Here is a 13,940-nt window from a genome sequence, read left to right on the forward strand (position 1 = left end):
CTTCTGCCTACTCTGCTATATGCGAGATACAACATAAAGCTGAAAAAGATAAATATATATAACAATTTATACTCTAAACAGCTTAATTAAGTTTTGAGCCTACGTAGAGCACAACAAAGAAGCACTTTATTAGTTTAATGTAAAATCAATAGCTTACATGTAGGCACTTAATTCTCATATAGTATCTCGATAATAACTAAATTTATCATCACAAAACAGTCCCCTGCAGTTTTTTAGTAGTGGCATAATAAATTATCGCAGTAGGGCATAAGACTCCTTGACCTGGATTAATTTGTATGCTATAGCCTATTGTCATTGCCTAAGCTTTATATTGATAGGCAATATGGATTACATTGTAGAAATCTATTTGAATAATAGTAATGAAAGTTTTTATTTTGATCTATTATTTGAAGCTATTTACTAAATGTATTGGAAAACTTCTTAAAAATTTAATTAAACTTAAACTTAAAATAACAGAAAGACAACTAACTATACATTTGTGGTTAACTCTTAGAAAATAATAGGCTTGAATAGCAAAAACCTCATATTTCGACACTATAAAGGTAATCAAAATAAATAGGGTACTTTCGAATAACCTAGAATTATGAAATTTGGTAGCTAGAATCTACAGGTAGTACTAGTTCAGGAAAAAATCTGAAAATTATACATTTATGGTTGAATCCGTAATGTGTAATGTCCAAATAAGTGAGGTATCAACTGAAAGGGCTCTAGCTAAGCTAGGCCTAAATTTCAGAAAAAACTCGAGACGGTCGAGATCTCCAATTTTTGTACGGCACACTCGGCGGGCGAGCCCGACTCTGCTTGTCCTTTTTTTTCTTTAAGTGTTCTGCAAAGTTAAAAAAAGATATAAAATATTTGTCAGTTAAGTAAATTATTAGTAGATACGGGTGAATATACGCTATTTGAATTTCAATGGTCTGTAGAAAAATGTTATGTTGACCTTATTATTTCTCTATGCTTAAACAATAAATAACATGGCCTTTTATCTGGCCCATATAGTCTATTCACGATAATAGTTTAATTTAAAGCATTATTAGCTTAAAAAGTTAAAAATGTATACTCATCTGGCCTTCCCATTAATGCATTATAATGTTTTAACGGCAATATACTTTGAATATGCATAAAGATATGTTTTATTTTTAAACTATCACTAACTTTTATAAACATCGAAACATATTTCATCAAAATACACGGTAAAAATATTTATTAATATAAAAAGAAATATATTATTTTCATGTCATGTTACAAATACGTCACTTCACCTGGCAAAACTCTAAAGAAAAAAAAATTTCACTTAAAATCACCGATGTATGTTTTGAGTTTGAACTACGCGCGTAGAACAGTGTGAAGTTATTAGCAAGCTAACGGTCTCGAGCAAAACTTAAATAATATTGCATCACTTTGCGAAATAATCTCAAAGAGTGTGTTTGTGCCAGTCGTTGAAGTATTTCCTTTGGTAAGCATATGTTTTCGTATTTTATTGTTACAAAATTGTTTATTTGCTAAATACAAGGTTTATTGTGTGTAAATATCATGTGTTACGTTAAACTGTGGTGCGAAAATTGAGTGATGTTATTTTTGTAAGTTATATACGATTTTGTCACTTCTGTGCCAAATTTAAATTCGAGATTCTGTTTCGATGAATATTTAATATGTTAAGGCTTCATTTTATTTCTTCTAGATATTGTAGCATAATCAGGCATCATGGTGAATGTTAAAAAAAAGCAAACAAGAGAAGAGAGATTAGAAAAAAAGCGCCAAGCTGAAAGATTACGCTATCAAAAAATTAAAAATGATCCAATTACACATGCAGCAATACCAAAAGAAAAGGGACAAATTAGGAACATACATGATATGACTGAAAGGGAACAAAGGGCAATTAGAAAAATATGGAGATAAGACTAGAAAGCAGAGAACTCGCGTGTAGCTACAATCAACTAGAAACTTTTCAGTAACACCGCCATAGAACGCAAATAAGTCTGCACACTGTGGTCTTATATACCAAGGGAGAAACAAAATGTTTCGCCACAATATCAGAAAACTTAAGCCATAATGTACCTGTGATCTGGACTCATTTGAAACCTGTCATGGCACTCCTTCCTTTTTCAGTTGAAAACATTCATTTTTTAAGCGATGGTCCAGTTACTCAGTACCGTAACAAAGATATGTTTTTTTACTTAATTTGTAAATTAACTGAAATATATCCAAATATTTTTCATTTTACCTGGAATTACCATGAAGCCGGTCATGGCATAGGAGCTCCAGATGGTATCGGAGCAACATGTAAACGTAACGTTGACAAAATTGTTTCTTTAGGGACTGACATTGCTATCATTAACGACTTTGCTACCGAATTAGATATAACTGTCCCGGCATTCAAATATTTATGATAACCGAAAAAGATCGATTTTCAAAAAAAGGTACTGAAAGATAATAAACAAAATATTAAACTTTTCACTGGTACATTAAAAGTGCATCAAGTACGAGGAAACTGTTTGGGCAATACGTTGTACATGAAGAACCTCAGTTGCTTTTGTAGCAATTTTTGTCCACATTAAATACCCCCAAAAATAAAATAAATTGGATGTTGCTGCAGTATATACTGATTCTGAGGAAGATGTGCCAAATGAAATGGTTGCGCATACATCTACGCATCTAATTAATTCATCATAGTTATTTTAAACGGATATTGAAAACTTAAGCATTAAAAAACTATTGATATTAATATAATAATGTTGCATTAAGAAATTACGAAGACTGAATGTATCTTATATAATAAAAAATATTCTAATAATATAATTTTTACGTGTTTTAAGTAAAATAAGTCTCCTTGCTCAGTAGTGTCACTCCTCTGGTAACACATTTTCCTCTGGTACTTATAAAATACAAAAATATGAGAAAATCTTCTGGACCCCATCATTAACAATTTCAAAAAAGTGTCAAATAGCGAAATTATAAATATTAAATAGAAGAGATTACATTTCCTTCTGGGACACAAAAAAATCAAATAGCGTATATTCACCCATACTTTGTTTAATTTACGTTAAATATTTCAGATGGTAGCAAATCCCAAAGAATACGAATTATTAATATAATATTTATGAATAATTTTCCTTTGAAGATATTTACTTTAACAAGAAGGCCAGAAGATAATGCCTCTTGCCCTAACCTTCCTTGTTGCCACATAATTTGTTATTCAAATTAAGTCAAAAGTAATGTAATAAATGGATATTTAATTTTATATATTTTAAGTATGTAGCCAAATTAGTTAAAAAAAATAAAAAATCAGCTTCACGATGTCTTTTGGCACACAGCAGGGTAGGCAGAGGGTACCTTGTGTCAAGACACTCCGTTACCCACTTCCACTGAATTCTCACTTGACACCAAAGCGAAGAAACGTGAGAAAGGGGGACAAAGTGCCACCGTAAACGCGACTGGTTGTGGGTTCGATCCCCACTCGAGAAAATTAAATACTTATTTAAATTTATATTTCCATTTCTCCACTCTGGTCTCGAGGCGAAGCACGGTGTTCAACTCCGCCACTCAACACGCAATCTCTCCAGAGTTTGGCGGATAGTAGGGAGCGGAGTGTCTTAGGATGTAATAGGATCACTCCGCCTAGCCTGCTGTGTGCGGGATACAGCGTGAAATTGATTTTTAAATCTTTCCTTTGGTTTAAGCGGAAACAACTCGGTACTAATAGTGATTTATATTGCAGGCGCAAAGCGACGATGATGATGTCGGGCCGGACGACGTCAACGTCCCCGTTGAGGGCGGCTTCATGGACGAATTCTTCAGTGAGGTAAGTTGCTTTCCCATATTTTATTAGGGTATATTTACTCTAGCTCTCTCCTACATGGTATTTTACATTAGAGACAATTAGATTTATCGGAGAGTTTCTACTTTCTATACTGGTGTCAAAACCATTTGTTTCGGGCAAATATTTTCTTATATGTATGTATATAAATTTGCTGATACTGCTTTGTACTGTGACGTTTTCTGAGCGACAAGTGATGAACTACGTGTTATTGTAATTGCAGTAATTTATGTGTTTGTAAGTTCAGTTTAAGAGTAGAAGACGGTCTCTACAAAAATTAATAAAAAAATAATTAATAATAATTAATAATAAATAATGAATATCTTTATGTCTTCATTTCGTTAATATCTTACAACATGGTTAATTTAACGTTAGCCATAATTTTAATTACCCAAACCCAAAATTAGCACTCTATGAAAAGTCTATTTATAGTTCTCGATATCGCTTACGAGATTTTACTGGAAGAGATAAGAAGTGAAATATTAGATTTCCATTTGTTTATTAAATCGTTCCTCCCTTGAAACTGCGGAAAAGACATTTGCATAGTTTAATAAAGACATTTGAATATAACATCTACTATTGTGTCCGAGAAATATTGAACTGCATGATTTACATAGGAGATATTGAAGAGAAATACGGTTTTATTTAGATACGTCTTTAGGATTTGTAATTAAAAAGTGAGCTAATATAGAAAGAAATAAGTATTTTTTCTAACATCTACCGTAGTTTAATTATTTGTTTTTTAATGACAAGTTTTTATGAAAATCATTGCATTTTTACAAGAAATATAAATAATATAGTCTACAATATATAATTCGTTTTTACATTTCTCTTAATTTCAGTTTTGTAACAGTATGTACTGTTACGTAATTGCATATAGTATTTTAACACAATATTTGAGAGTTGAACGTTGAAGTTGATTAAAGCGCTACACTCTTTATTACAATTCGGATTAATTTATTTTAGTACAGCACTAAACTTTTATATCAGATTATATAGGGTTGAATTTAATAAAAATCTTGCTGAAATATTTTAAGAGATCGACTTTTTTCTACTTTATTATAGTTATTTTTTATTTTATTCTAAAACCGTCTTTTGTCCTCTCTCTGGGTGCTCTTGGGGTTGACGGCGGGAGTCGAGTGTCTCCAAAGACTAATTTAATCGCTAAAGCTGTGCTCGGGTAGCATAAAAGATTTAGTAAATTAAACGGCTCGCCTAGATACCGGCTCCGGATATTTGTTGACCTTAATGAGATGACTAAAAGTAGATATTGAATTTTAGAATAAAATATTTTTTCTTGCAATATTTTATGCCATAAAGTAATATTGAATACCTATTTATTTTCAATGACTTTGCAAATACAAACTTTGCTAGCAACAACATTCGCGTATACATTAATATTGATTCGAATCTTCAATCATCTAGTATATTATAATGTTACACAGAATAGTTTGACAGCGTTACTCAATTTTCACTAAGATATCAAACACATTTGAAATACACACTTTGAGAAGACAGATAAAAAATTTACAAATATGTAGGTACTTATCTACAACATGTACATATGTACGAGTATGTTATTACAAAATTACTATACTAGACTATATTACTAGACTTCTAGACTATATTAGTATGCATATACCCCATATGTATGGGAGCCCCCTCAAATGTTTATTATATTCTGTTTTTTAGAATTAGTTGTTAGGTTATGGCAACACTAATATACCATCTGTGAATTTTCGACTTGCTAACTGTTACGGTCCATGAGACAAAATCCAACATCGACGTCTTAGTAATAGGATCCCGTTTTACCCTATGGGTGCGGAACTCTACAAAAACATTACTATATACTTGGTTCTTTAAATGTCTTTATCGTTGTCTTTTCAAGTTTTGTTTAGTGCATTATTGGATATTATGAATCTATGATGTAATATGTACTTAAAGCTGATTCATATATACGGCGTGCAAAGTAGATCAGCTGCAACACAGGCCGGGTTTTCGACGTTTCATACGTTATCAGAACAATAACTATGCAAACTATTGTTCGGAGCTCACTGTACGCTCGCGTTTGTTTCGCAATTCGTTTTACGCTTTTCCAGATTGCAACGACAAATTTAAACGTTGCAACGCCTGTACCTCTATTGTGGTGTTGGATTGGTTATTTTGTGTTTTTAGTAGTCAGTGAGTCGCATTTTAGGATTATTAAAAGGATGTTGGAAATTAGAAGTTTACTAGGAAATAGTAAAAAAATTCTTCAGATTTTTCATAATTCAATAACACCAATAAACTATAAGTACTGATGGTTGTACGTTACAAGGCGAATTACCAGTACACCTTACAAAGAAAAGCCTTACGAGAAGTAGTCTCGAGTACGAAAACAGCTATCCCCAACATAGAATAACAACCGTACTTACATTTCCCAACGTAACGATAACATACGAAAACGTCTAGCACAACGTTGTTTGTATTTGCAAACTATTACATACACGTTACGAAGGTTAATTAACACGCAGTACAAGCAATTTGATAAGTAATCTTGTGAAGATATGAAGAGATAGGTTTATGTTCAAGATACAATTTTTTTTGTACAAAATATAAAGAAGAAAAACCTAATTTCCGCTGGGTTCATCTTTACTTTTGGGGTCGTGCCTCCAAAACTATTAGCTATTAGCTTTTTTACGCATGCTTCAATATGGGGCTTAAAATATTTTTGTTTTTTTGACATACATAAAATGGAGAAAATTTTAAATCTTGAACTAATATAGTTGTAAATCATTGTATGTTGTTAAATTGAAATATATTGATCCTCTATAATTTTAATTTATTCGAATGACGCCATAGCTTACGTTATAGCAGGTTATCTAGCTACGGTTTTTTTTATAAAAGGGAATTCCTAAACTATATTTTTTGACCGAGGTGTTTCTTAAAAACTGTGTAGTAAACTGAGAGCACTATTAGGTAGAGCCGTTTTAAATAATAAGTTAGGGGACTCCTATTCTAGCATAATGGGATAATTGTCCACAGAAAAGTATCATATACCTATGCCTATGAGCTATGTTTATGCTTCAAACAAAATGGAAAGCCCCAGAAATGTCAAAAAACGAGTGAAAACTGTTACTCTGAGCAGTGGAAGTGTTAAATTCAAGAAAACCTTTGCAATGCCTCGAGAATTCGGCGGAAAGTGGGGAACGAAAATGTCTTAATGGGAACGGCGTGCTTTAAAACTGGGTTCCCTAAGTCTACCCTGCTATTTGTTATATATAGCGTGAAGCTTATAAAAAAAAAATAGCTGTACCAACATCTCTTATCGTGCGGTATTTGGAGCAGTTGTCAATATGTTGAATTAGTCAGGCGTTGCGATAATATAGTCATCTCTACATATAAGTTAATTTGCAGTAGGATATTATATAAAATTTAGAATTCAGCTTCACGCTATATCCCGCACACAACAGGGTAGGCAGATGGAACCTAGTGTTAAGACACTCCGTTCTCCTCTATATAAAGTAGTTTTAAAAAATATAGTTGAACGATATTTCGTAAAGTAATAGATAAATATTATTACTCAGAGCATAATAAACCTTTTAGCACTATTAATTGAATTAAGGTGATAGGTATAAATAAACAGGAAAATCGAAGCGCACTGAGTGGTTATAAAATTTACCCTGGAAAATATTTTCACCGAATGGTCCAGTTAAAAAACCTTTATTCACTTGTTGCGAGTAGTTTTTGTATGCATTTTTTTTATTATAATAACGTTATTTCATTTCTCTAATTTTATTTATTTTGTGAATTGGTAGTGACTATGACGTTCGTATGAAGATGAGGATAATGATTATTATACAATTTTTATATAGGTACTAACTACGTAGTTGACCCGAGCGAGTACAAAGAGGTACGCAACAGGGTGGTTCGATTCTCACTAGAGGACATTAAATATTTAATATTTTCATTTCTTTGCTCTGATGTCGACGCTGAACGCGGCGTTCAGTTGCGCCACTCAATACGCAATGCCTCTAGAATTCGGCGGAAAATGGGAACAAGGTGAACCCTGCTATGTGCGGGATACAGCGTGACGCTAAAAAAAGAAACATAATTATATTTTGTAATTAAATTAAACAAATTAAATATTAACGTGATATTATTGCATAAGAAATTTTAACTAGAACCGTGCTAGTAAATTACTAAAAATCTAACATCCTGCGTGACCACGTAACACAATATGCCTCCTCGTAAATCAGGAAACCAATTTTCTCGCGTCACGAACTATTGGTTTACTTTAATAAATCCACAACGCTGGTTCAAGGGTCGCCCAATAAATGTATGGGGGTCTGTTGACGCATCGTATTTGGTATCATTGTAAAATATTTTTAACACAATGCTTCTTTTTTTTTTGTTTTAGTTTAGGTTAGTTTAGGTTAAGTCGATTATCTAAACTATCCCATAGAATTAATAGAGGCTGTCATGGCGCAGTGGCACAAGCGTGTCATTATAAACGCGACGGTGGTGGGTTCGGCATAAAGTAGGAACCTAACACTATGTTCTCTTTGCCTAACCTTCAATATGCGGGGTACGAGAGTGAAGCTAAAAAAGTTTCATCTTAATATATAATTCAGAAAATAAATAACTTAGACATGTAATTTTCATAATACGCCTCCCTCCTATTGCAGTGAAATGTTCGAGCAACATACATTTGCATATTGCATGTATGTATGTATGTATGTATGTATGTAAGATTCAACAATAACGTCGTAACTAAGGCTGTATTAACTTTTGAAAGTGCTCGACACGACGACGACCAACGACACGACAATGGGACGCCAACGAGCCAACGAATATATGTAGAGCGACGCCGTCCAGACGCCCGGCTACGTAACCCAGCCATGACGTTACACACGTTATTGCATGTTAAAAAATATTTATTATGCTAGAAGGACATTTATAATATGTGACCCATTTAGGTTCCTCTTCTGCAATTTTACTTAATTGATGTTCTGGATTTTCTGGATTTTCTGGATGTCTTGGATTTTATTAAATGTTAGAAATAAAAATGTAAAATATAATCATTCCGGTTGTGGTATAGGGGCACAAGCGTGTGCGACTGTAATTACGATAGATTATGGGTTTGATTCCCACTCTGGTACCGGGGTAACGAGGCATAGCTCGGCATTAAGTTCCGCAGTTCCGAACGGAAGTATTCTAATCGAAATGGAGTGGGTTAACACTAGGTTCCCAGGTTCCCTCTGCCTCGTCATGTGCGGGATACAGCGTGAAGCTAAAAAAAATTTTTTATATATAAAAGGGAACTTTACCATAACTAATTAATTAAACAAATTAAAATAAAAAGTATACAATGAAAGACATAACGCACCTATCTATATGATAGTTTGGTCTGTGTTATCAAGAGGCGCAGGCGGGCGATAACTTATCTCCATAATCTCATTAATTTGTGACTCATGAGTTACCAGCGGCCCACGAACCTCACTCCTCGTATCGACCGGGTCCTGGCCCTGAACTTCAAGCTATTTTGTCCGATTACACAAGCAGAGGTATTCTGAGAAGTCAAAGGCAAATTATAGACGCCAAGAAAAGATTTATATCAAAATTTGTATAGGAATTTATTAAGAATGTAAATAATAGTTTGCCAATATATTATATTAGTTAAGGTTTTTTTATGTACATACGAGTATATATTAACAATTGTACAGTACATGTGTTATTATTTTTATCTAATTGAATTGATTAGGTTGTAATGGCGGTAAACAATTAAAATTGATTCAATAGAAAAGACGTCACGTTTAGATTTCTTAGAATAATGTAAAGTATTTTTTATCAAGCTGATAGGGAAAATCTGATTTATAAACACTTAAAGTATTTCAAACACTTTACTTAATTGTGTTTGTAAGTTTCTTCATATAAAGATCAGAAAAAATCTGTGTTTGGTCTTAAATGCTATAGCTGGGTAGGTGTCTACGACTGGAATGTCGTAATTTTTAAATAATTTCAAAATTTATTCACATGAAAACTTAAGCGAGATGTATTTTACTTCGCGGTTGGCAAGTCGCCAACGGTTCCCTTAACCGAATTAATGTCTAGATAGTCCAAGCAGCCCTCCTATCGGTTGTTGCTTTCAACCACAATTCAGGTAATTTCCTTCCTGTTTGGAAACGAATAATTCCAGTCACGAGTACGAGTACAATAGGCAAATGGGGTGGGCAATTTACTTGAACCATTGTTTGCTTGGTCTTGTCAATTCCCATACATTTGCTATTTTCGAAATTGATTAAAGTAAGAGGTTTTGTAGAAATATTTTCATAGGATAATTTAGGTATGAGAATGAAGATGTATTGTAGATATTAATTTTATAATAATGTTACGAGGCGGTATCACCAAAGTAATTGTTGTCGATAAGATTTTTTTCAATTTTAATGTAATATAGGTTGTGTGTTATAAGTTATATAAATAAATATTTAAAACAATGTTAATAATGAATGAAATAGGATAAAGAAAAAACAATAAAATAAGATAGATTTCGTACTTATTATTAATATAGTATTGTAAAAAATTTATGTATATAAAATGTTTTTAGGTGGAAGAGATACGAGAGATGATAGACAAGATACAGGCGAACGTCGAAGAAGTAAAGAAGAAGCACAGTGCCATCTTATCAGCGCCGCAATCAGATGAAAGTAAGTAAACTAAATATTTAACAGATTTAAAATTTGATAACGTATAAGAATTTATATACCAACTGATTTAAGTTTATAAATAAACTTTTCAAAAGCAATATTGCAGTTCTAAGTACGCCGTTTTATTAAAATTCTGTAATTGAGAACTTTATGGTGTTATGGGTGGGTGGCCTATGACAGTAAATTGTTTCTAAAAATAATGTACAAAGCTGTCTGCGAGCGTCATTGGATTACGTTGCACGTTGCGTGGGATGAGAGGCCTGAATTTACTAGTCCTCCAATAGAGGGATCGACGTTTGTTTACATTATGTGGGTGTATCTCGTCTGGTTTCAGCAAAATTATGTATGGGGAAATCCATACTTAATGGGAATTCTTTGTTTAATAAAACAGTGTATATTATTTAAACGGCAAGGTGATTCATAGCGTTATATTTATTTAAACATATACTTGTTGTTTTGTTCCTCTTATCGGTTACTATTTGATCTAACCATATTATATCTATTGTAGGATTACTCATATAATTATTATCATCTCACAATGTCGTCTAATAATAAATAGTTGTTAAATAATAAAATAAGATTAAACAAATTCGCCATTTTTACAACTCGATGTTTCTATTCGATTCAAATTTATATATGAACTAGTGGACCCGAACGCGGCTACGCCCGCTTAAACTATACGAATATTTATTAAATATATTTATGCAATTATTTTTAGTTTTCAATAGAGAGATGCGTTAAGCAAGCTCATTTTGGGTGACGTTTTCTAACAACAAACGTTGCAAATCGTTGCTTAGCAACGGTCGCATAGCGATGGTAACATATGACGATATTAACATGGTGAATTAAATTGCATGTAAAATTAATAAGTATTGGTATATATCGAAAATATTACAAATATGACAAAAAAAAGTATCCTATGTTCATCCCGAGACCCTCAAGTATCTCTATATGAGTATTTTATCACAATTAAATTAGCGGTTTGGCCCTGATTGCGTAAAAGACAAACAGACAGACAGAGTTACTTTCGAATTTATAATATAGGTATGGATATATCGTAATATCTCGCATCACCCTGTAGTTAAATTGATTAGACGTTGGAAAGTAGATGCAGGGTCTCGGGGGATATCAGGTTATTCCCACATCCGACTCGAGCGTCCGTAGGCACCGCTGCCAATAAATACTTTATCCCCCCCGTTTCATGACCTGAATCCGGATTCTCTGAATTAACTGCGAGTTGGCTTTGTTTTGTGTTATGTGATATGGATTCTTCTTTTCTTTTTTAAACTGATTTCTAATGTTTTTTTTATGGTTATCATTATTGCTTTAATTAGTTGTTATTTATATATATGTTAGTAGTGTTTAAGATTATTATTACATAGTGAAATAAATAAAATGTATGAGTTTTAAGTTAAAGGTTGCCTGGTAGAGATCACCTGTGGGTGATAAGGCCGCCTTTACACCATTTTTGATTTGTTTCTTTTTTCTGTTTTTTGTTTAAGTTAATTTATGTTTGTTTTTCGTTTTAGTTAATTAACATCAATTATGGTGTAATAAAATATTAAAATAAATATTATTATTAAGTTAAATTCGTCTGAATGTATAACTCTTAGTATCTTCTAATATCTTGAAATTTCACAGTATACGCAGCTTTGTTGATGTAGTCTGATTGAGTTGCACGGTAGATTTCCGTACATGCTTGCACAACAAATGTACACAAACTAACAACTGTCTCGTTAGTTTTGTATATTGTTGATACTACTCAGTTTTCTGTAGATGTCTAATGAAATTCTCTTTTTTTATAAACCAAGCGCCTATAAAATTATTTTAATGATGCAGTCTTGACAAAATTAGAAACTTTTGTACTTATTTTTCCTTTTTTGTTAATTACAGTTGTTTTAATTTTGTATGAATCATTAAAGATAATGGAGACATCGCGGCGTGGCATATAATTACTCATATAAACACGATGAAAAATGTCGTATAAATAAAAGTATATGTAGTAGTTATTTATATTTTTATCCTCAAAATTAATAAAAATATATTGATTCTTGCTTTGGACGAACGATTGGTTCTGCTAAGATTAGAATTAGTCATTCATGTAACATAATACATGTTTCAGGTTAATCAAATGACTGTTGGTATAACGAGTTTTAAACAAATTGACCTGGCTTTAATTGTGTCACGTTCATACATTATTTCAATGTTCGCGATAGTGCTCTACGCTGTCGGCTCAATAAATATACTCAACCTAGATATCATTATTTTGCATTTGCAATAATTTGGATTGAAACTCATATAAATACTTGTATTATATTAAAATCTATAATAAATACTTCAAATTATTTATAAGATGTTATATATGAATGAAGAAAATAATTTCCATGTGAGAAATAATATTATTGCAATTTAAATGACAAAAGAAACTCTCAACTAGTTCTCTATTTATTTCTACTTCATGGAACTTTATATTATACGCGATTGAAATCTGTAGTATCTTTTCTAGTTATTGTCTCTTTGAATTTAAAAATAAAGCTTTATTTTCTTGTCTTTCTAACACCGATACCTGCTATGAACATGTGGTTTATAGTTTATATTTTAGTGAATAGTTGGATCATTAAATGGGTGATTTATCGCCCCCAAATTTGGAGTTTTGGGGTGTCCCCAAAGACGGCACGGGGACGTAAAAATGTTCCGCTTTTCAAAATGGCATGGAAATTTGGTCGAATCACGTTTCACCGCGTCGATTATTGCGGTGCGCCCATGCGTATTGTGAAAAATAACCGAAGGGAATTATCCACTGAAAAAACGAAAGTCCCCAATATTTTTCACATTATAACTAAAAGAGAAAACGAAAGTAAACTGTTGAATTCTCCATGAAATCAAATTTTACTTTTTAAAAATTATTAATTAAAAAAACCGATGCCCCTTTTTAAGTCGAAAAATATATTTAAATTATATATCTTAAAACATAATTGATAATTTAAGAAACAGTGACTAAAATCGGAACATATATATCTTTTCTTTATAATTTTGTATATAAATTTTACATTATGTTAAAATCTCATTCCGTAGCTTACTCGCGCGGCATAATTACGCGGAGAGGGCTCGCTCGCATCATGTGTGTGACCTAAATTTCAGATAAAAAGTATGTACAGCGTGTTCAGTTTGTTAGTAAGTATTTGTTATTTTTGTGTGACTAAGTTGTTCTTATTTACATCTGTCCAATTATTATATGTTTACTTCTTTAGTTTAATAAAAAAATACTTTGATAACTAAGTTAGTAATAATTGTCTAATATTAAATTTATTATAAAAATAGTAGGCCAGTCGTAGCGCAAAGGCACGAGTGTATGCTTATACCGTGACGGTTGTGGGTTCGATCCCCACTCGAGTCGCTTCGTTCTGGTGTCGAGA

The 13,940-nt window shown here is 32.3% G+C and overlaps 1 protein-coding gene across 6 annotated transcripts in view; it reads left to right on the plus strand.

The window, feature by feature from the left end:
• Syx1A (Syntaxin 1A) overlaps positions 1-13,940 on the plus strand; it is a 51,137-nt gene that overhangs the window by 19,617 nt on the left and 17,580 nt on the right. For all 6 annotated transcript variants that reach the window (XM_085205253.1, XM_085205258.1, XM_085205256.1 and 3 more), the window contains exons 2-3: positions 3,740-3,823; positions 10,425-10,524. In XM_085205253.1, the coding sequence (XP_085061379.1) occupies positions 3,740-3,823; positions 10,425-10,524 (184 nt within the window). The remainder of the gene's footprint in view (positions 1-3,739; positions 3,824-10,424; positions 10,525-13,940) is intronic.

Source organism: Heliconius melpomene, chromosome 20 (genome assembly GCF_056956725.1).
Source record: "Heliconius melpomene rosina isolate 202511_hmr_F chromosome 20, ASM5695672v1, whole genome shotgun sequence".
NCBI classification, from domain to species: domain Eukaryota; kingdom Metazoa; phylum Arthropoda; class Insecta; order Lepidoptera; family Nymphalidae; genus Heliconius; species Heliconius melpomene.